Source organism: Fukomys damarensis, unplaced genomic scaffold, assembly GCF_012274545.1.
Source record: "Fukomys damarensis isolate Sample0158 unplaced genomic scaffold, DMR_v1.0_HiC HiC_scaffold_32, whole genome shotgun sequence".
NCBI lineage: Eukaryota > Metazoa > Chordata > Mammalia > Rodentia > Bathyergidae > Fukomys > Fukomys damarensis.
In genome coordinates, this window is record NW_022900944.1 from 23,389,609 (window position 1) to 23,413,974 (window position 24,366).

Below are 24,366 nucleotides of genomic sequence, written 5' to 3' on the forward strand. Positions count from 1 at the left end.
CACACACACACACACACACACACACACACACACACACGGCCGAGGATTCCTACCTAGTCTTACTTTCTCCATCTGATCCTACTGCCCACACAACCTACAGCCATGTAGAAGTACACCTAAAGAGCAAACTGGCACTTTCCCCAATTCCGGGACAGATGTAATGAATCCTCTTTGAATGCTCACTAGTAGGTTTTGTACTTGTAGTCTGAGGTTTATTTCCATTATAGCACAGCAGCCATAGCCAGGTTGGAGAGAAGGTAATGGCACTCACCCCTGCTGCTCATAGTTGGGAGCTAAGGTCAGTTTCCAGCACCAAAAGAGGTACCACGCCTCTAGAGGACTCTAGGATTGAGTGGATGCAAAGGCAGCTGTGGAGGAGGAGAGGGCCTTGGAACCCAAAGAGTAACATATTTATGGACTGATTTTACTACAGCTACGAATTTTACTGTATTCCCTCCCCCAGAAATAGGAAGAATCACAGGGTAGGACTTTATGGGAGGCAGCACTGGGGAAACCCAGGTGACAGAGAACCTATGGAATTTCTTTCTAGTATTTATTACTCTCATGCAATAAAACAGTGGGGGCTCCTGGGGACACTTTATCCTCCTTTAATGAGGGTTTCTGTTCAATCTGTTTCCATCTCCCACCCCCTGTGCACTGTTTTGCTTTGCTTCGGATACCATGGAGACCAAGAGGCACAATTTTTCCAAGGCTCATGCTCTATCCAGATGTTCGACACCATCCAGGTGGATTTACAATTTGGAGGGCCTCTATGATTCACATTACAGGAGCCCACATTTTCAGGTTATGAAAAAGATATAGAGCTGTAAGTTACATCCTAGAGCTCTCTCTCCAAAGGGAACTTAAGGCCTTTTGTGGAGGGAGGGATGGGAGAGGTCCTCACCGCAGATAGCCTGGGGTGGAGTGCTTTAGTTCCTCCTCTCTCCCAGAGGCATCTGCTTTCTCTACACTCAGAGGTATCTCACCAACCTGCTCATTCCAGCTCCGAGAAGCTCATTCCAGCTCCGAGAAGCTCCCAAGTGACACAATTGCTCAAAACACTGGAAGGTGTTAACATGCAGGTTTCTAGACTGGCTAAGACAGTGAATATATCTTTTACTTTGGGGACAGTAAGATCTGGGCCCTAGAAACTTGCATTTTAATAGGCCAGGGTCAAGAAATCTGAATTCGATTTTTGAAAATTGAGAAACAGCATCAGAATCTACTCAATGTGTGTAAGTTAAATAATAACTAAAAAAAAATCCATAAGTAAACACTTCTCAAGAAGCAGAGGACTGCTGCAGAAGGCTCTGAAGTGACTCTTCAAGGTGCGTCCCCACCCCATCACCACCACCTTCAGTTAAAGCACTCTTCATGTTTAACACACTCAGACCCCTTCCTAGATCGTACAACATGTTTTAAGAAAAAATTTTGGAGGATACTGGAAACAAACCCAGGCCTTATGCATGTTAGTCAAGCACACTATCACTGAGCTACAAACCCAGCCCTGTAATTTATACAAATGGAATCGTACTTACTGTAGGGTGCCTTATTTTTTGTCATTCTTCACTTTGATTGTAAGGCTCACCAGTGGTGTTGTGCTGGCCATCATCTGTTCCTTTCTCCGCCGCGTGGTAACCACTGTGTGAAGATAACACAAGAGATATAATTGCTGGTTCGTGGATGATCTCTTCCAGTCCATCAGTTTCACATGCTTTTGAACCAGGCTAATTTTGTTCAGGACGAAATAGTTGGTCAAAGAACTTGAGAGATTTAAGTGCCTAGCACTAGGGTTCAACAGCCTGAGTTTGAACCTGCTTCTACTACTTAGGGGATGATTGTGTGACCTTGGGCACATAGTAATCCCTGTCCATGCTTTTGGATCCTTCATCTATAACATGGAAATAATAATTCCTTTCTCAATGTTATAACAATTCAGTAAAATAGTATATGTAAAATGCTTATGGTCCCTCGAAAGCTTTCAATACATTTATTATCTAGTGTTTTTGTTTTTGTCTCTTTTGAGACTGGGTCTATGTTACCCAGGCTGCCCTCAAATTCACAATCCTCCTGCTTCAGCCTCTTGAGTACTGAAATTACAGGTATGTGCGCTCATGCCCAAAGTTAGATGCTTTGTGAACAGATATTTTGTGAGGTCAATGGCATGATAAGCAGCAGAAGCTTGGCCTTCCAACACAAAGCCTTAGGCTTTTTAATGCCCAGCCCTGGCCCACAAGAGCCATGGAGACTTTGTCAGGCCTAACCAGGGATCGAATTTTGGTCCTTGAGCTTATGAGGCAGAAGGCGGGTCAGCGAAACCACTAAACTAAATCCCCAGCCCTCAGGCCTTTGACTTATGTGCTTATCTGTAGATAGGGGCAGCCTCTGCCCCTGACTTTCCAGGCAGGCTCATTCAGTATGAAGGTATGGTGCTACCTGTAAAGCAGTAGCCAAATGTACCAAGCTATCTGTGCCACCTTTCTTAGAAATGTTTCTAGTATGCTGTGGCATATACTATACCCACTAAGGAGGCTGAGGCAGGAGGCTCACAAGTTTGAGGCCAGCCTGGGAAATGTAATACAAGACCTTGTCTCTGAAACAATTTAAAATGGCTGAGACATAGCTCAGTGCTGCCTGGGTTCAATCCCCAGTATGATGCCAAAAGAAGAGAGAGAGAAAGAAAGAAAGGGTGGAGAAGGAAAAGGAGGGAGGGGTGGGGCAGATGGAGGGAAAGAGGAAAGGAAGAAAAAGAATTGCTCTCAGAGCCGGCCTTCTGGGAGAACACAAATGACAGCAATCAGGGATCTAAAGAGGCCTAGCATGCTAGAAGACTAGGTGCAGGAAGAAAGGACAACCACATTTTATTAATACATGCAAATATTTGCATTCCAAGAGTGGGAACTGGAACTTATATCTTACTCCATATCCTTTGTACAATTTGAATTTACCGTGAGCATGTATTACTTTTTAGGGCCTATGAATGAAACTCAAACTTTGAGCTTTTTGCCTCTGGCCCCAAGCCCTGGGATTTAGTTCCCATGCAACTATGTGGTGACACAACAGGCTGGTCCTCATTGCTGGGGCAGAGTCCTCTTCAGTCTTTGAGTCAGTCAACATCTACACCAGGGATGGCAAAGGACTCCCTAAGATAAACCGGGCTCTCATTTCTCCTTGTAACTTTAGAGGCACATCTCTCTGGGCCCAGGTCCTCATGAGTAAAGCGACGTGGGTGATGATCAGACAAGAGCTCTGAGGTCTTTTTCAGCCACCAAGGGGCCAGTCTGGGGATGTCCTCTGGCACACTTGCATCCTTCAGACACGCCGCTGGTACAACTCATCCGCTAGGCTGGCTGTGGAGGAAGCAGTCAATAGGGCCAGTGGCAAATAAGCACTGTGGTGGACCTGCTCTCCCTGATAGAAGCCGTTGGGGATGTTTGCATGCTTTTCCTTCCAGTTCATGCCAATTAACACATTCACTTAGAAGGCAGTTCCTTCCAAAAATACACCAAAGGAGCTGCATGCTCCAGTTACTGTGATCCAAGATCATCCTGGCCCACGTTCCATGAAGGAGGCCTCCAGCCCTGCCCTTCGCTTCCTTCTTCCCTCGGCCTCTCAACTGCTGTTGTCATCCTCCTGGTGAGCTAGAAAGCAGAAGGCAAGGCACCATGCAGTCACTGATGCCACTACTCACACTGGCCTGGCTCAGCTTGGATAACCCACTGCGCTGCCCTCAGCACCCACTCACTTTCTCTTGAGTGGGTATTGCAGCATCTGGCAGCAGCTTAAACTTGCTACCCCAAAGAGGGTAGTGAGGTAATCCCCACTGCCATCTGACAAGTGCCTGGGGTGAAAGGGTCTGTGTGTAGAGGAAAGAGCCTGATTCTCTGAACTTCCAGCTCTTCACTGATGTCCTGGCACCAAGATGAGGTGAAAGGCTAACTTAGATTTTTCTCTTTCCCACAAAAGCATCTTTTATTCCACAATTGACACATTTCAGGGAAGACTTCACTATACAGTGGCTCGGGACAAGAAGCTCGGTAGTCATTGGCCACTCCCACCCATTACCCTCTGGTAACCCAGAGAGCTAGGGAGACAGGCACAGAGTCCCACAGTGTGAAGGCTAATATACTGAAGGACAGAGAACAGGACATTCAGATTTGATGGAGGTGGCTCTAAAAGAGCAAGGTGTCAACTGGGCTGAGGGGTGCTCCGCCATGGCGAACTGCCAGACTCTCAAAGGACAGGGCAACAGCTGTGGAAAGGTGACCCAAGAGGAAGGGTAAAGTTGTCTCAACTGAGCAAACCTGAGCCATCAAGCTCTTGGGAACTTGAGAAATGGTCAGTCATATAAGGTAGCAACATCCTCCTCACCCACCCAACACACACCCTAGTGGTCCTGCCCTTCTCTTTTGGTCATGCTTACCCAGAGCACCACACACAGGAGGATAAGGATGTGAAGGGACGATACTTTCACCTTTTGGGGGGAGGGTTTGGTACTGGTGATTGAACCCAGGCCCTTTACATGGAGCTACATCCCTACCCCTTTTTATTTTTATTGTGAGATAGGGTCTTGCTAAATTTCTAATTTGCCCAGGCTGGGCTCAAACTTGTGCTCCTCCTGCCTCAGCCTCCCACAGTACTTTTTGCCATTTAACTTCTCTGAAGGTAGCAATAGTAATGATAGAAATCTGAGTTCACATTTTTATCTTCATCCAGTCAAAATGGCTGGTGCCCACAATTCCAGCCTTATCCCCATGGAATGAAAGCAAATCCCAAGTCTGACTGATGGACCACAGTATCTGGAATGGACTCGTGCTTGTGCTTGTTTTTGAACGTGAAATTTTTATGACATTATTTTTCTTTTTTAAAACTTAGGGCATATATGTAAATTGTACTGATAAAATTAATAAAATTAATTTTAAAAATTAAAAATTTACGGCTTTGGGTATAGCTCAGTGGTAGAATGCTTTGCCTAGTATGCATGAGGCCCTAGGTTCAAACCTCTAGGAACCTCCCAAATTTTCTAGTACAAAAAGTATACAAGTTACACAGAACCCATTCTGACTAGACATAGTCACTATACTAGTTGTGTCAAGATCATCTAGGCATCATACATGCTCTGCTGTCCCCAGATTGCTTTTCCCCAATGACAAATTGAGAGGAATGTCACATAGCTGCATCATATAGTGTTAAAACTTTTTGCAAATTTAACTGTTTGTACCTTCCCCTGCTCCCCAAAGTGTAGGGGTGTCAGGGTCATTCTGCTAAAGAGCCATATGTCCCAGAATAAAGGTGACTGGGAAAGGTGGTATAAGCTTGTGTGATACCAGTATTTAAAGAAACATTTCTTGCAGGTCCCTGCACTCAATGCAAGTACTCCACCTGAACTCAGGGGAAATGGTGATCCATTCCAATGCTGAGTCCTATATATAAAAGGGCTCCAAACCGGCACCTGGCAAGGTGTTTAAGAGCAACCTGGACATTATGTCATTTTGTCTTAGGCTCAATTTAGTACCCAATGCTAGTGAGAGGATTCTACTGGCCAGACACTGTTTGTATGTCCCCTCCCCTCCATTTAGCTTATCTTGAAAGTTATCCCAAATCAGTATATACAAATCTATCTCATTCTTTTATGGAGCATAAAACATATGGCTTGTTCACTGGAAGTAACTCTATTCTCATATCACAAAGGAAAGAAAAACCTTATCATTAAAAAAGACAAATGAGGAACAAATGTACAAACCAAGAATACAGTATTTTATTTCCAGGTGAGTATTACACAGCATATACATATATTTAGATATATATATAAAACAAAGAATAAACTGTAGAAAGAAATATTGGTTTGAAATTGCCTTCTTGGACAACTTTATTTCTCTAAGTTCGTGGTAAAAGTATCTCCCCACATACTGGGGTAGGCAGCAGGAGAAACTCCAGGAGTCATGTATCACTCAAAGCACTGCTTATCCCCCACTGTACTTACGATGCAGTTACGGAGTTATGGTCACTAGTGTCCATGACAAGGTGACCATAGCACAGTGAAGTACAAATGTTTTTTGCATTGTTCTCAAGGTAGTTTCCTTAAGGGTCACGTTCAGGGTCTATCTTGAGTTGCATTCCAGTTATTGCTGAAGGAAAATAAAAAGTGGCATCAGTTTACATTATTAGAAAACAGCCAATGCCACCAGCCCTCTACCTCTGGCAACACCTGAGTGGACCCTGAGCTTACACCTACAGGCAAGCATGTGGTAGCAGGGACCTAATGGGTGTTAAGAACTGGGGGCTGACAAAGAGGCTCAGATGGCAGCCTGAGAGCAGGAAGCAACAGCATGCCCTCAGTGGGGGCAGGATCACTTGTAGGGGAGGAGATGGCAGTTGGAGAGTATTTCACAGAGGCATCCTTGATTCAGTCCTGATGCTGGAAGAAGACCTAACATATTATGATATGAGGCACTCAAAAGTGTCACCTACACAGGCCTAGCAGCTGAGCTCAGATTAGAGCACTTCCAGGACACAGCTCCCCAGTTCCTAGCCCCGTCCAGCTTCCTCTAAGGAAGGTTGCCTTACCTTTGCCTTATTCTGAACTGGGAGATACAGTTTGAACTCTGCCGGCAGCTCATCTTCTGAGTAGAGCCTGTCTGAGAAGTAAACACGTCGGATGCGGCAGTTTGCATGGATCTGTGGAGGCAAGACTCATTTTGACAGGATTGACATGACTGGTTTCCTCTTTTCCTGATTCTCCTAGAGGCCCTTTCACAGTGCTGTCAAAATTGCATCTCTCTGGCATCTCCTCAGCTCCGCTCAGGGGTGGATTCAAGCAAGAAAGAAATTATACTTGATGGATCCACCCATATCTGAGCAGACTTCTGAATATTCCTGGACCTTCTGAGGCCAAAGCCCCATGGACAATGACTTGAGAACTTCAGCCAGAAATCTAATGGGCCATAAGCCAGCATCAGTTACACATACCCTGTTACGTCCCCAACGTGGAGCTCTGTCTGTGAAAGAAGCAGTACCTGTACTCTTAGGGTCTCAATGTAATTTGTGCCATATGCCCGCCGGGTGAAGTCAGATAAGTTGAACTGAATCTGGTTCCAGCCATCATCCAGCCGCATGGGCATGGTACAGATAAAGGGCTTGACACGAGTAGTGCTCTGATAGTTACTTGCCCGAAACCGCCGGCGCACATTTTTGTCATCTAGTACCTGTGACGAATAGAGTGAAAGAGTCAAGTCAACTCCATCTTGGCAGGGTCACACAACCTTATTAAGGACTTAAAATTCCCACAGCTCAGTTTCCCAAGGCTGAAACTCAGAGGAAAATAAACAGACCAGATACAGGTCACACACTAGATGCAGATGGCCTGCAAGTAACAGCTTATCCTATTTGTTGCCAAGACAACACCAGCTGCTTATGACATGACATACTTGGCAGGCTCTGAGACCATAGAATGATTTCATAAACATTGTTCCCTTTGAAAAATCAAAACCACTAAAATAGAGCATAAATAATCACTCCTCAAATGAACACCATGCTAACCTTTAAGCTTTGAAATTTTTTATTAGCTGATTTTCTAGGTGCTTAATGTTTCTTTAAAAGCCTGACATGAAATTTTCAATATTAAAACTAAATTTATTTCATGATAACAAGGGCTACAGCGTAAAGAAAGAAAAGAACATAAAACAAAAGGTTAATATTTTTGTAGGGCAACTTTTTCCTAACGTTTGGTATAGGTCAAGGAAGATTCATTAATACATACATACTCACCTGTACTTCAAAGGTGAAATATTTCTTCAGGTTTTTTATAATCATGACAAGGAAAGGAAGCTTAATTCCCAATGTCTTCTTTGGGTCTGCAGGACATGTTATATATGTAGTGCTGTAGAGGGGAAATGTCAATAAACCACTTGTGTTTTTTCCTTTGTGTTACATACAACACACAGTCCAAGAAGAAAAACTGGAACGCAGATTTAAAAGATTCATATACATTATCCAACGAGTCCACTGACCTTTCAATCAATGAATGGTTAAAACAACTGACTCAGAAGCCATACGTGGCAGTGCATGCTTATAATTCCCAGTATTTGAAAGGTTGAGGCAGGAGGATCAAGGCTAAACTGGGCTATGCAGTGAGTTCAAGGCCAGCCTGAACTACAAAGCGAGACTTGATCTCAAAAAACAAACAAAGGACTCAGGAACAAAAGCTTATAGTAAGAGACTAGGCACCAAAAATAAAATATATGAATACCAAAAAAAAACACCAGTGGAACTTAGGACATTCATCTAGTCAGAAGATTTCAAATTTGATCCAAGGAGGCTATGACACAGAAAACCCAAATGAAGACCACCATGGCAGCACTGAAAACTACACTGTCCATCCACTGGATGCTCAGCACAATACCCCACCACCCTCTGGTTAAATAAGAATACAGCTATCAGTTACACCATGCTTACTCTGTCCTAAGCTTGACTCTACTAGGTGTTATACACATTCACTTATTTAATCCTCACAATAGCCCTGTAAGGAACATATAATTATCCCCACTTCACAGATGAGGGAAATAAGACCTGGGAGATTAAGTAATTTGCCCAAGGTAAGCTCTATGTAGCAGAGCTGGATTCACAAGGCAGCCTGACTCTGTAGTCCTTGTTATTAATGTCAACGGCATACTCCTCTGCGCAGACCATGTATCTGGGAGAACAGAGCTGGCAACCTACCTGACATTTGTCCCTTCAATTTCTAACACCAGAGACTGAATGTCATTATCAGTGATTCTTTTGATGTGGCCATTTCGCACCTACAAGGAAGAAAATTGATTAGTTAGTACTAAAAATGTTTGGCAACAATTTTGTAAAGATTTTAACAGCCAAACAGGACCACTTAAAGAAAACCACAGTAGCCCAAAGGGCTTAAAAGAGAAGTTTGTGACAGTTTTTTGTTTTTATTTAAAAACAAGGTCTTGCTATATAGTCCAGGCTGGCCTTGGAACTTCTGATCTTCTTCCCTCAGGCCCTCAAGAGCTGAGATTACAGGCATGCACCACCACACCTCACTCAAGTTTGTAACAGTATGTTGAAGCCTATGCATTAGGAAACCATGCTATCCCCTCTATACAGTGCCCCATCAGTCATCACAGGAATCGCAGGTAACCAAGCAATCTGTCATCAGGGCAAATTTCTTTCCAAAGAAACCAACTCAACTTAAACTCAACCAACATTTATTAAGTATCTACTCTGTATTAGGAATGTTCATATATTTTACTAAATATGTCTTACTAAATTATCTTAGCAACAAAAATCCTAAGATAGGTAGTATGATATCCATTTCACAATGTGAACATTGGCACCCAGGAAGTGTAAATAACAGATCCTAAGTAGAAGACTCAAGATTTAGGAGTACTGGATCATGTACACAGTACTTTGTTTCACAAACTCAATTCTTTCCACAATACTGGTTTCCAGCCAAACTGGACAAGAACCAAATCAAATTTCCCCATGAGGTTAACACTGAACCTAACCATTGAATATGATTCGGTTCTTATCCAACTTGTTTTGCAACCAAAATTGTGGAAAGAGTCAAGTTGGTGAACCAAAGTACCACTGTACTTCTCTGGCCACAAAGTCAAGGAAATGCTGAATGCCACTGACAAGGAGGGAGGCACCCAAAGAGTCAGGATAGGGTTCACGCCTACTTCATGCTTCTTCATACTTATCTATTCCTTAGTCTATAATTTTTCAAATATGAATTCAAGTCTCATCTATACCACACACAGACACCTCCTTCTTTTTTTTTTCTTCCTGGTATGGGGATCGAACTTAGACCTTGTACTCCCTGGCACACAGACACCTTTTCTTCTCTGATCTGTTTTCCTGACTCATGTTGCCTAGACTACATAATATAGTAGCATTTCATCCTACATTTATTGGATTGTTTGCTGCATATACACTAAAGTTCATGTTAAGGAGAAATCCATCCTGAATATGGATTAATGATCTCAAAATATTTAGAATAATTATCTTCAAGCACTAAATTCTTAAGTACCTAATATGGACAGAGCAGAGGCACACAAAGGCACTCTTGAGACAAAGCAGAATACACTAACACAGGGAAAAAGATCAGCCAGGCCAGCTGGCTTGCTCGCTTATTTATTTATAAGGAAAGGTAGGAAAGGTTTATTGGGGAACAGGAATAGCTCCTGAAAGACAGGAGGGATAATCTGTCAGGGGTGATCTAGACAGCAAAGTTACAATGTGGGTACAACATGAGTCAAACTATAATCAACCAGTAAGATTACAACTATATCAGCTCAGCTAATATGGATCCAACAGGGAAGCAAAGCACATAACAAAGGATACACATGGCTGACATCATTAACCTGAGGTTCTCTATGACTTCTAAAACAGGATAATTTGGGGGAAGGGGTGGGTTCAGGTGTCCGATGCCTATCTGAACTTAATGGACTGGGTGGTACCGATTACAGTACAATCTCAACTTTCCATTCATCCCTTAGGGAAGTCTAGTCATTGTAATTTTTATCTTGAAGTCTTGCCTTCTTCAGATGTGTCTCCAGCCAGTTTTGGTGTGTACTGCACTGACTTCCTCAAGGGCCTGTCCCTGCCTGCCTATTAATTTTTACCTAACTCAGCAGCCTATAATATGCCCCCTCTGAAGGAATATTCCTAACTGCAATTAGGGGAGACTAGGTGAAGTTTCAATCTAGCTGCTTCAAGCTGAGAAGGGTCAATGTAGGGAAGACCGCAGTCAGGGGCCTTCTCCAGAGAGCTAATCTAATAGACCTTGTTTAGAAGTCATGTTGGGTTTTAATAGGTTGATCTAGTGGATCCCATAAAGGGAGTCTGGCAGCCTCTAGGTGAATATAAACTCACTTTTCCAAGAGATTAAAGCATGTACATTCAAAGCAAGAGCACCTAAATGGAAAGACGGGTTGAGGAAAGAGTCACATCCAAACATTGCTCTTAAGGGTGTGGAACAGATTGTGACCAGCTAGCTCTTAGACCACTTTATTGATGGAGCTTATCTATAAGTCTGATGTTTAAGATTTTTTTCTTTACCAGATCTGAATTATATACCTAAAGGCCGCAAAAATTTCCCTCCAGTCTTAGATGTAAGAAGATGAAGAGTTTGGTGTTTTTTTTTTTTTAATTGAGTTTATTGGTACAATCTAGGTATACAATACAGTTACATTCATCATTGGGATCCTGTACCTTTACATAATTGGTCTTGATTCTCATTTTTCCCCCTTGTCCCTGCCCTCCCTTCACCCCCTCCTCCCCTCCCCATTTACAAACACTTTATTTCCATTTTTTCAGTTTCTCATATTTTTTTCCTCTCCCTTATTACCTTTCCCCCACCCTTCCCACTTTCCCTACACCTTTAGGCCTTTACTTCCTATTTCACATTATTATCTCAATAGGATCCTGTGTACTATTATAGTTATTCACACCAGAGAAACTATTCAGTATTTCAGTTAAAGAAATCTCTGTATGAACATTAAAAATAGGGAATCCTAAACTAAAACTAAGAAGGAAAGTGGAAGAGAAAAGACAATGATGTAACATTAAAATAATCCTTAATTCTGGAGATGAAAATGGTCCCTGAACATATTTAAATTGCTTCTTGCTCTTGTAATCTTATGAGTTTGGTGGTTTTGAAGGACAATTTTAGCTAAGGAATATAAAGATCCTTGCTGAGTTTTTTTTATAGCTGCTAGTATGGCTTTTTAGCCTCACTGAACCATAACAGTGGCTAACTATAGGTACAGCTGGAAACTGCCATTGGAGCCCCCATCTACCTTTTATTATTATGGGATTATTTTTATACATCTTTTGGTTATACAGTACTTTTCAGCTGGGTGTTTAAGATCAAGTTAAAGTGAGACCTGTGTTAATAAAAATTAACCATTCTCCATATATCAAGGTCAGTTAAGTCTCCTCAGGCATTACTTTCGGAACCATGTACAGAGCCACTCAGCTCCTTTATCAGCTGCTAGGATGGGTCATAGTCTTGCTTGACCATGTAGCTTTCTCTGAAAGAGAGACTTCTCTCTCTGGTGACCCTCCTTTTTGGCACTGTATATTTTAAATGTGGGCCCAACAATCCTCCTGCTCAGGAGGTTGGGTGACTCACTGGAGTTGTAGGATCTTGTGGAAAGGTCCCTCATGTCCTGGGTCCTTGTTGACCTTGGAAGCCAGGGCTAAAATATTGACTGATCTCTTAGCCCAGTTATTTTTCTAGCTCTCAACTCCAGCCTCAGTTGTTGAACACCCAGAAGAGATCATCAACCAGTTGTAAAACAGTACATCTGACAGACAAATGTGGTCTTTTTCTAGGTACTGTGCAATGACAGTGTTGGGCTGTCATTCTCAATGACTCACTTATACTGGCTAAAGCTTCCAATGTTCACTAATCAGCCATCTGATTACAATATTGTTTTGCGTACAGAAAGAGAATACAGTGTTAATCCCAACAGCTGTATTTTTCCACATGGATTATTATTAATATGGTATTCTGCTTCAGGCAGTAGTCTCTATGAGCTGTTACTGAGTTTGACCCACATGTGGTGTGCTTGGTGCTTCCCAGGTGACATCTGCTGTCACTGTCCACCTTTTCCTACATCTCCAACTGAGAAAGTATAAAGCTTAAGGAAGAGCAGGGATCAAGCTAATTAAGTTCACTTCTATCTTCTACAATACTTAGTATTGTTCTAGGCATAAACTGAGCATTCAAGTATGTGCTGACTTCAGGAATTTGGCAAAAATGAATACTTGAGGAGGTTTGAAACACTCCTGGGCAACATGTCCACCACGGACTGTAATAGGAAGCTGGAGACCCTGCGGAGACTCACAAAGCCCAGAAGGATTCCAGCATGAGGAACACCTTCCCACAAAACATCCTTCAGTGCCACTGCCAGAAGTGGAATGCTGGGCTAGCTGAGACCCCATCTCTGCCGATGTAGCATTTCCTGGGTTCTCAAGATACAAACATCACATTGAAATGCTTCTCAAACAAAGCTGGCAACATTCAGTGCCCTCCTGCTTTGAATTCTGGGCCTCGTGCCAAGGGAGATTAAGAGCACAAAGGCTTGGGTCTGTGTAGAACATGCCAACACTGCCCACCTCCTTCCCCTAGTAAATGCGCCAACCAAAGTGGCAGATACTCCTCCTGAATTTTTTGTGGAAACCATGCATCCTTGGTAAAAGAGTAATCAATCAAAAAATTTATTTCCAAATAATATGATGCAGCCCTTATGATAAGAGCTCTCAGTATTCCAACAAGATGTAAACACTAATCATTCTTGATAATATAAACATTTTGTCTTTATAAAAGTGTATGCTGCAAAGATCAAACGTGGTTATATTAAAATCAGTAAGTAATTAGGGAGCTACAAATGTAGGCAAATGGTAAAGCCTTTAATATGCCCTGGCTTTGGTACGCAGCACCACCCCTCAAAAAGTCATTAGGGCCTGAAGACTACTACTGCTAAAAGACAACATATCACTATTTATCCCACATAGTTTTAAAAGATGGCCTCAAACCTAAGCAGGCGTGGTGACACATGCTGTGATCTTAGCACCCAGGCTGAAGCAGGAAAATTTCTGTGAATACTAGGCTGGCCCAAACTACAAAGCAAGACTGTCTCAGAAAACAAACGAGCAGGTGCCGGGGATTTAGCTCAGTGGCACTGTGCCTGCCTCCCAAGCTCAAGGTCCTAAGTTCGATCCCCAGTACCAAAACAAACAAACAAACAAACAAAAAATAGACTTAACCCTAACACCCCCAAAGAATACTCAAGCCAGATCTCACCAGCAGGAAATGTTAGGAAATTTGTCTTCTGCCCATGTTCATGTTTCTAGCAGAGGACTTCACTGAAACAGTTCAGCAAATATGACGTATTTAGGTCTTTACACACAAAAGCAACACCTTACACTGCTCACAGAGGACAACAGGTAAATCCTGAATAGACAACACTACTCCTATGTGGCTGCTGGCCCGACACAGAGGACTCTCAATAACTTCCTAAAGAGGCTTCTTTTAGCATTACTATATAACAACTACACTCATAAATTTGACTGTACAGAGTGAATTAATGTGTACTAAAAAACAAGGTAACATGGAGGGGAAATGACAAGTTTTTTGATTTTGGTTTTGTTTTTTGGGTTGTGTTTTTTTTTGAAGAAAAATATCCATCAATTTCATCTCTAGAGTTGTAATATGGCTGCTGTTGTGACAAACTAGATAGATCTCGCTCAAGGAAAAGTTCAGATCCCAAAGAAGAGAACCACAAATATTCCCATATCACAAGTTTCAAGAGCTTGGCAACTAAATTAAGCTAATCTGTCAGTCAATTATAATTTTTCTCCTTTAGAAAGTTCAAAGGGTTGCTAACAGAAACTTACTGGAAGAGAAGAATGGGTGGAGGTAAGAATCAGGGATGGGAGTATTAGAGGACAGGGAACTGCTAAAAGCTTCCTCTCTAGGGGCTAAAAAGATAGGAGAAAAGGGGGAAAGGAGGAGGCAACCTGGCTATCACTGACTCAAATTATACAAGTCTTCCAAGAAGTGATAACCCATCGCTCAGACTGACTTCTCACAAACACATCTACCAAGATCTATGTCCTTAGAAAGCACGACTTCCTTTCCTTAGTTCCTCCCAGTTCAGATGTCACTAGGCAGACCTGGATTTAAGATGAACATAAAAGAACTGGTCAGTATTTATTGTTCATGGTAGATAAAAGTTTTATTTTACTTCCCTCTCTAAAGAACCAATTGCTTTTGATTTGTTCTTTTTCATTCATGACACATTCTGTCTCTCTCTTTTTTTTTTTTGGTACTGGGGATCGAACTCAGGTCCTTGTGCTTGTGAGGCACGTGGCGGAACCACTGAGCTAAATCCCCGGCCCCACATTCTCACTCTTAAAAGCACGGCCTCTGATGTTTTTATTCTGAAAATAATTTAGAGACAATTTTATTTTTATTTTATCAATTTCCCCTCTCCTGCTAGGAGCTCCAGCTCTCAGGGTATTACAACTACAGATCAGACTGGTTCTCAGCCTCTATAAACAACAAGAAGGAACAAACCTTCAAGCCTGTATTACAGTCATTCTCCCAGGCTTTCCATGGTTGTTGGGGCAACTAATAAAGAGCACTTATTTTTCCCCACCTCAGTGTAAGCCCCAGGGAGGATGGTCAAGCTGGGGGAAAAAAATACTATGGAGATAGGGAGGAAGCTGGCCAATGCTCCACATTTGTAGGAGTGCTTCAAAAATAACACTGGAGCTGCAGCCATTCCCTTCCCCTCCCCCAACTTTCATTTTTCTGGCCCCACCCACTCATCCTGTCAGGCAGCTGAACCTCCGCCATCTGGCATCCTCATCTTAATGACACATGTTCCAATTTACATTAAGCCATTAGAGCTGTCCTTTTCAGTATGAAAGCATCTGCCCAGGGTTAGGCGCTGGGCTCAGTCAGAGAGCAGGCAGAGGGAGCCCTCTGTGGGGAGAAGAGGGCATAGCTCTCCTCAACCACCCAATACCTCAAAGCCTGCGCCTTCAGGCTCCAGCAAGTCAGAGGCTTCTCTTCTTTTGCTATACTTTTTACAGGGCTACTTAGGTAGTAAGCAGGCAACTCTGGGCAAAACACAACAATGCAGGACAGCTGCGTGCTTTCAAAGGCAAGAGTACATAATGAATGTAAGCAATACGCACTACAAACATGTACTAATAAAATTTTTTAAATAAAGGGCAAAAGTAACCAAAACACATGCTTTCATCCAATTATAGTAAAAGCTACTCCTCAGAATAACAAGTCTGATCCCAGGAAAGTGAAAAGCGTCTTACTACTTTATGCCCAAATTCAGTCAATTATACTGCTGGAAATTCCATCAATTTAATTCACACCACCAAAGTTTGATAGTTAAAAGCTAGCACATAGGAACTTGTATTTGTAGAGGGATACTTGTTCATTTTAAAAATCAGGAATAGACACCAGGCATGGTGGTGCACACCTATAATCCTAGCACTTGGAAGGCTGAGGAAGGAGGACTGCCATGAGTTCACGGCCAGCCTGGGCTACATAGTGAGTTCCAGACCAGCCTACAAAACATAGTGAGGCTCCCTGTGTCAGGGAGAAAAAAAAAAATAGAACAGGGAATGGAAATAAAGGAGAAAAAGAAGCAGCTGAGATAAAGACAGGGTGAGAGGAGAGGAAGACAGGACAGTTTTCATTAATTAATCTTGTGTAAATTTGACATATTACCAGTAAAGATAGAAAATTACACAATATTTTACACAAGTATGACTGGGACTAGAATATCCTTGTAGTCTCCTTATAAGTCAAGCTGTTGTGTTTCGTTTTTGCTTTTTGGCACTGTAAATTGACCCTAGGACCTCACACATGACAGACAAACACTCTAGTGCTAGCTATATCCCCAGCCCCACAACCCACTTCTGAGATGTTCTTGTTAAATTGACAAGATGGTTGCTGAACTTGCAATTTTCTTACCACAGCCTCCCATGTAACTGGGATGACAGGTATATGCTACCAGGCTCAGAGAGCAATGGTTACCATAATAAACATGACAATTCTTTAATTAAGTGTAGGATTTACTTATCCCAGAAGTCAAGGGAATATTAAAGATATCTCTAATTTCTTCTAAACTGTTGGTTTTTAAAGTTTAAAAAGGTCACTAACAGGAAACAGTGTAGCCAAATCTTTAGCTAATTTCAAGTGTGTTGAGAAGAAGGAAGGAGAGGTCCTACAAGTGTCTATAAATTAACTTAGTGGACAAGTTCAAGGAAGGCCTCTCAGAAGAACTGTCTTTGAAACGCGACCTAGAACTAATGAAAAGGCAGGTGAGTGGTTGGTAAGGAGGAGGAACTAGCAAGTGCTTCAGGTGAAAGAGCAAAAGGACTTCACTGAGCTGGAGGCTACTTCTAAGAGGAGGCACCTGGTGAGGGGAGCTGAGAGAAACAGTTCCTCAGGAGCCAAATCAGGGGCTGTGTGCTCTTCGAGCCACATTTTGAATTTTGGGCAGAGGAAGCCATAGTGCAATGATGAAATTATTCTGATTTCAGAAGTCTGGTTTTGCTGTACACACTTTCTATTCCTAGGATCTGAATGCTAGGCCCAGTTAAACTCCTTATTTTAGTCCTGAGCAAATCTCTTAGTTCCCTGCCATATTTAATACTCCAAGCCCTGACTTACTAAGTACTAACTACGTATCATAATCGTTGCTAAGCATTTTATATACATTTTCATTTAATCTTCATATCCGCAAGAAGTAGAGAAAACTGGCTAAGTACCTGTCCAAGGTCACAACTAGAATACACAACAGGATGCAAATTCAAGATGTCTGATCATACTCTTAGCAAAGGGGTTTCAGGAATGACACTACTCTTCCCTTAAGGAACTTGCAGTCCAGTGGGCAATGCACAAGACAGGAAACTGTCAGCACGATGTACAGAGCCACAGAAACACATGAGACCTAACTGAAGTTGTCCATGAAAATAGTGTTTAGGAGGAGATGGGATGAGAGGGTGAGGGGCTGTGAGTTTCAAAGAGTGCTGGAACTTGCACGAATTACAAATATGAGCCAGCCATACAAAAAAGAAGTTTGCAAGTTTGCCAGTATTGTGAACATTCAGTTCTCATATTAAACACAACCCAAACCTAAATTTTCAAGATTATTCTTCATAAAAACCACACAGAAGTTTTCCATAAGCTCAAAAGAGAACAGTAACATTCTGTGGGATCAAAATAACTAAAATTAGGCACCACTGTCAATATGTACCTACTGGCAAAGGTCAGAGCCATGTCTAGAAAAATACAAACAGCCGTACCCTACCTGCTCCCCATGAAACTGTGCCTTTATTACAACTTTGCTTTATTCCCTGGGAACACAGAAAATGTTTTCTCTGTGTATTTTCCCAAGTCTACACAACATCTAACACTTAGATGTTGCTTAATAAATCTGTGATAAGTATATAAATTCCTACTGTTTACCTGGACTGGATTAGATTCCCACCTCTTTCTGAAAACTTCAAAATAATCCCAAGAAAAAGTACCCATACAATAATAAATAGAGCCCCATTTCCTCCCATACCGCTCCTTGCTCCCAGGTGGAAAAAACCACCACCCTCTAAATACTTCTCAGTCTAGTTGAAATAAGAGAAACACACAATCAATTTTTGCTATTGTGAGGATTTTTCTTAAAATGTGTGTTCTCCTAAAGGATTTCTTGGCCAAAATGTCTGTTTAATTTCCTTCATGTAACCCTGCCAATGACTCTTAACAATGTTTTCATGTTTATGTCATTAGGGTACCATCCAACCTCTGGCGGCGGTTGTTAAGGGACACAGTGCACCATGGTTACTTTGCTTTTATATTCTGTATGTAAACATATTCTGTATGTAAACAAGTTGAGTAGTCATAAAGCTACAATGAAAAATAAAACACACACCACAGAAAAGTCCAGAGGGTTAAAATGGAAAACTGATAGATAAAAGTTTTATCTAACATAAAACAATGCTTCCCTTCCACCGCTATTCTTCAGTGACCTGCTCTGAAAATCTCTTCTAGATCCAGTCCTCTTCTCTATTTCACATCTTATTGTGACACCTCTGTTACAATTTCATTTCCAAGTTCCAAAGCTACTCTCTCCATGCTTCTGACTGCCCATAACTGCACATGGGAAGCCAATAGTTCTTATATGGTTCGAGATATACTCTGAGTTCTCTTTGCAGAGGCACATTTTTAGAGTTTATAATGCTTTATTATATAGTTAAACCACAGAACTGAAAACTTCACTAGTATAGGAGAAAAGGTTAAGGGACTGCTTTCCTATGTAATAGCTCTAGTTTTCCCATAGACCATCTGAGAGAGAAGTGTTAGACTGTTACATATCCAAAGGCCCAACCTCATTATATTCAAATCTTTTAACTATGTTAGGCAAATAGGACTATGACCACTACTCTCACAAAGCTGATCTATGAACACAGAATTGCCTCTGGAATCCATGGACAGAAGTTCCTGTTTCAGTGCAAACAGGCAGAAAGTTGTCCAAGTTTTCTCCCAGCCTCTACATGGCCCAAAGCTCTCATCTGTGGATAAGGGAAGATACAGTTACTCTGAGTTGAAATCCAAAATTCCCGGCCTTATTACTAACAGACTCTGATTACTTGGACTACTCCATAGTACCTCTATAAAAACACCACTCAGCCTACTCCTCCGCTCCATTATCTCCCAAGGAGGGCGGAACTAATCATTGGCTCCATATTAACATGCCTACCATAACTTGTATTATAAAAATGGTATAGTCATTTTCATACGAAATAAAATGTCGAAAAATTGAGAATGAAGACCAGTGCACAGCTAGATCTCCACACTATAGTCTCCATCTCCTGAAGTCAGTAAAAATATCATCTACTGGGTGCCCGAGTGAGAATGAGGCTGAGTTTATTAGTCCAGACAAGGCTTTGCAGTTTTCCTGGAGAAATCCCAACTCTGAAGGCACAGTACAGACCACAAGTCACAGTGAATGCGAAGCGCGTGCCAAAGGCCACCCAATACTGGTTTGTCTGGGATCAGTGAGAAAGCAAATGAATGAAACCCAAACATCACTGGCTTGGCTCTGGGCGCTCTGGCTGTGCCTCCGTAAGGGTTTCCGTAACAAAGTCTCTGCGTCTAGTGATTAGCACAAAATAGGACATCGTTTGTGGAACCCGTGAACAGCAGTTCCTTTCACCTGTACCACCCAGAAGTTTCCTCACATAACTCTGAGCATTTCATACTGATATGGGCACTATCGACCCCACTAGATTGATGGGGAAAGCGGAGCTCAGAACTGATCAAGTCAAGTTCGTGTCAGGGGACCGCTCACCCAAACACCTCTGGACTTTTACTCCCTGGTCACGCCCACCCTACACGCACCCGACTCCCACCGCTTACACGGTCCCCCCCACGGACCTCAGTCACGCCAGGGAGGGGACAGGGCACAGCATCGGCTTCCCGCCCCTTCCAGGGCCCAACTCCACAACAGTGGAGGTCCCCAGTCCCTAGGGGAGAAGGCGCAGACTCTGGACCCCGCCCGCCCGCTGCCTCCAGCCCCTGACCTTTTTGTCCCAGATCTGCAGGGGCTTGCTGCCAATGCTGTAGAGGATGGAGAGGAAGCCACTCTGGAACGTGTTTTTGAACATCTCGCCTACCGGCGGCCTTCGGCACAGCCTCCTCGGAGAGACCCGCTCTGGAGTAGATACGAGCAATGAGTAGCGAAGGAAAAGCAGGGGATGCTTAACTCTCGACCACTGGAGGCTGGACTTGGACGCGGAACGCTAGATCGCCAGCTTTAGCTCCCACAGTGCCACCTCAGAACGAAAACCACGATAACTGTCGTCCACCACTCTCCTATCCTTAAATGGAGGCGGAGGGGCTCCTGCTGTTTAAAATGGATCCCTCCACTCACTTGAGCCCGCCCCCTTGGAGCTCTGGGCCCAGTCCCGGCGCAAGGAACGCGATTTCCGGTTCCTTCCGCCCATAAGACCCGCCCTAGTCCCGCCCCTTCAGGAAAAGAATTCTGTTGCCGAGGGACTATTTTCCCCATCTGTGGTCCAGATTTGGTTCAAAATAGCGGAGGGAGACACAGGATTATGGCACGTGTTGTTAGCGATATGCTGTGTCATGGAAACAAGGCTAGGTGAAGGGTCGAGATGAGGGGGAGGTGACTGCCAGTCCCCGCCCCCTGCAGATGAGGCGGAGTTATACAGGCAAAAGAAAAAAAAAAAAAGGCTGAGGCCGAAAGATTGAAAGTTCGAGACTGATTTGGGCAATTTATTGTAACCTTGTCACAGACTAAAAAATTTTTTAAAAACTTGGGGATGTAGCTCAGTACAAAGGTCCTGAGTGGAATCCCTAGAACCAAACCAAACAAAAACTATACCCTGAGGAAAATACGTCGCCTTGATTGTACTGGTTAGAATACAAGAAAGCATGAAGATTAAGAAAAAATATGGAAATAAAATTAAAGCAAAATTGAATTGCTTGAGCAAACAATAGCTGAGTTAAAAAGAAAATCAGTACTACAACATGTTAGGAAAGATATAAACTGTATTTCAATTGTGGAAAAAACTCCCAAATGTTGGAAACTCCCATGAGTCACTGACCATCTACCTAAATATTGTGTGCCCAGGCCTGTGCTGGGTATTGTGGTTGACAGAAAAAGAGTTTACAGCTAACGTCATCATTTTAGCAGTTTTTATCATTATAGCAGCAAAATTTACTGTGTATCAGCCACCTGTATTAAATGTCCTATCCTGTATTAATTTATTCAGTTTTCACATCAACCACTTGATGTGAATAACCTAGACAGAATTTCTAGACAATGGGAAAAATATTTGAATCTTATACAGTGTACAGATAAAACTTTTACTATAAAAGTATTTTGGATGCTTTCTGGAGACTTTTTTTTAATGGTTTCAAACATTTATTGTTGACACACTAGTGCTGATCACAGAAAAAGAAGAGTAAGATTTCCTTTTTGGTACCAGGGATCGAACTCAGGACCTTGTGCTTGCCAGGCAAGTGCTCTGCCACTGAGCTAATCCCTGGCCCAAGAGCAACATTTTTGAATAAGCACATTCAACTGTCCAGCCAGTGGTATTTTTTAAACTTTATATGATGATGTAACCTTAACCCTGATAAAGAAGGTATCATCTGTGACCTCTGAGAGACAATAATATACTGCAGCTCAATTCCTTACAGTCACAACTTGGCCCTTCTCCAGTGTCTCCTCTTGGAGTTGTACCTGATTTTATTACTAGTCTTCATTTGAATCCACTGAGGAATGAGGCAATTCTGCTTTTGCTTCTTGGGCAGGAATTGCTTGATTCTGAGTCTTCGGCTTTGAGGTAAGCGCACAACATGATGGTACACAGAAGCTGAACAGCTGGAGACTTTATATGTAAGGTCAGTGAACACTATACTTAGCTTGTTACTGTTTCAAAATATCCTTAGGGGGAAAAATGGGTTAAGAAGAGAGAAGGTTTAACAAAGAGAGGTCAACTGGGCGTGGTGGCACATGCTTGTGATCCCAGCACTTGGGAGGCTGAGCAGGAGAAGGATTGTGGTGAGTTTGAGGCCAGCCTGGGCTACACAGTGAAACCTTGTCTCAAACAAACACACAAACAGAAACAGACTTTGAAAAACAAGGCTGAAAATGTTGAAGGCCGTGGGTTCAGCTGTTCAAACTCCAGTAGGGTGACTGGGCAGAGGGAGAGAGACAGAGAGAGAGCTAGAGCTATAGATGAATTATGATGATGATTATTATTGAAATAATGTATACAACTTTACCCATTCAAAAGTTTTTATGAAATAGTATTTTCTAGCAAAATAATTACTAATAGTAGATCTATAAGTAGAATCAAATAGCTAATCATCAGAAGAAAAGTAAGGTAGAACTTTCAGAAAATTTTAATTATTTTATATGAGTTTTAATATTTTTCTGGCTACAGTAATATAGGTTTATTGAGGACCTATGAAAAATAACATTACAATCACTGATAATGCCACCATCCAGAAATAACTGTATATTGTTTATTCTTGTCTTCCTGCCTTGCTCCCCCAACTGTCTGTTTGAATTAATTAATCCAATCTCCTCTCTCATCCAATCATGTATAACTGCATACAGGCGGCCACAGGAGTTTTGTTTGTTCTAAGATAGACACATATTAGACACTGTTCAGCACTACGATTTTTTTTAAACCCTTCCATTGGGAGAGTGTACACCTAATCCCTTGGTTATAATTGCACAGTCCTGCCAGGCATGCTTCCCTCTGTTTTGTCGTCTACTCCTCCACTAGTGGACATCATTATCCACATCCTTTTCAAGGACCTGTGTGAGAATTTCTTTTACATACACATTCAGTACCAGAATTGCTAGATCCTAACATGTGCATGTATTACATTTGATTTAAATGGCCTTTTGTACTCCCATCCAGAATGCATGAGGGTCTCTGAAGTCACAGTCACCTTCTGACACTCACCATTATTCTACTTTCTAAATGTTGCCAGTCTAATACTTATAACATAATGGTTTGTCTTATGTTTCGGACTACTAATATGCTGACTTGGCTCTCATAGGCATATATATTTATTTTAAAATTGGTTATTTATGTCCTTTGTCCAAGTCTCTATTGAGGTTTCTTTTTTCCTTACTGATTTCTAAGAGTAAATAGTATCTCTAGGTATTAATCCTTTGTTGGTTTTAAATAATGCAAGTATCTTTTCCTGATCCGTTATTTGTCCATTTTATCCATGATGTCCTTCTTTGAGTAGAATTCTTATATTTATTTTAATCAAGTTAACTTTGTTTTGCCTTATGATTTGTGCTTAGAAGTTTACAGCCATTATTGCCCATTTCTAGGTCACCCCTATACTTTTACTAACTCTGTGTATTTATCATACATATATATATATATTATATGATATGTACATATGATATATATATATATATATATATATGATAAATTCTATAGTGGTGTGGTATTTGGATTGAATCCAGGGCCTTGCCCATGCTAGGTAAGTTCTCTACCACTGAACTATCTTCCCAGGTGTTTGAGATGATAGAGTCTTGCTAAATTTCCCAGATTGAACTCAAACTTGCAATATTCCTGCCTCAACCTCCTGAATAGCTAGGATTATAGGCACGCACCACCATGCCTAGCTCATATTTGATTTAATCCTTTTGGAAAATGGCATTAGGTAGGAAATTATTCTTATTTTTCTTTAAAGTAAGCCAGTTACATCAAAGGCATACATAAATAATCTTTTTCTCAGTTATGTATATATGTATCTTCTTGAGCACTTTTCTAGACTACTTAAAAGTTCTTATATCCACTGCCTGCCTTGCAAGCACAAGGTCCCGAGTTTGATCCCCAGTACCAAAAAAACAAAACTGCTAGAGAAGTTCTTATATCAGTACAACCCTGATTTTCATATGGTTTTGTGGTGTTTTTAAATATCTGACAGGGTAATTCCATCCTTTTCTCCAAAGGCTAATTTGGCTAATATTCATGGACCTCCATTCTTTCATTTAGTTTTTTGGGGGTTTTTTTGGTTTTTTTTTTTGGTACTGGGGATCAAACTTGGGACCTTGCGCTTGTGAAGCAGGCAGTGGAACCACTGAACTAAGTCCCTGGCCCCTTTCATTTAGATTTTACAGTAAACTTACTGATTTTCTCAAAAATACATAATTTAGAGGCTGGGGATTTAGGTCAGTGGTTCTGCCACCTGCCTCATAAATGCAAGGACCTGAGTTCAATCCCCAGTACCAAAAAAAAAAAAAAAAAAAAAAA

The 24,366-nt window shown here is 41.9% G+C and overlaps 1 protein-coding gene across 4 annotated transcripts in view; it reads right to left on the reverse strand.

Moving 5' to 3' along the window:
* The window catches only part of Cfap20 (cilia and flagella associated protein 20), a 64,560-nt gene extending 44,070 nt beyond the window's left edge, over nucleotides 1-20,490 (reverse strand). For 2 of the 4 annotated variants that reach the window (XR_778831.3, XR_778830.3), the window contains exons 1-7: nucleotides 20,131-20,488; nucleotides 8,719-8,798; nucleotides 7,768-7,879; nucleotides 7,017-7,205; nucleotides 6,568-6,678; nucleotides 5,984-6,128; nucleotides 1,539-1,641 (exon numbers count right to left, since the gene is read on the reverse strand). Coding sequence is in view for 2 of the 4 variants with exons in the window: in XM_010617206.3 (XP_010615508.1) it covers nucleotides 6,123-6,128; nucleotides 6,568-6,678; nucleotides 7,017-7,205; nucleotides 7,768-7,879; nucleotides 8,719-8,798; nucleotides 20,131-20,214 (582 nt within the window). In the remaining 2 variants the exon portion in view is untranslated. Of the gene's footprint in view, nucleotides 1-1,538; nucleotides 1,642-5,769; nucleotides 6,129-6,567; nucleotides 6,679-7,016; nucleotides 7,206-7,767; nucleotides 7,880-8,718; nucleotides 8,799-20,130 lie in introns of those variants that run through there. The other 2 variants (XM_010617207.3, XM_010617206.3) reach the window with 2 other exon arrangements.
* Nucleotides 20,491-24,366: the final 3,876 nt, after the last annotated feature.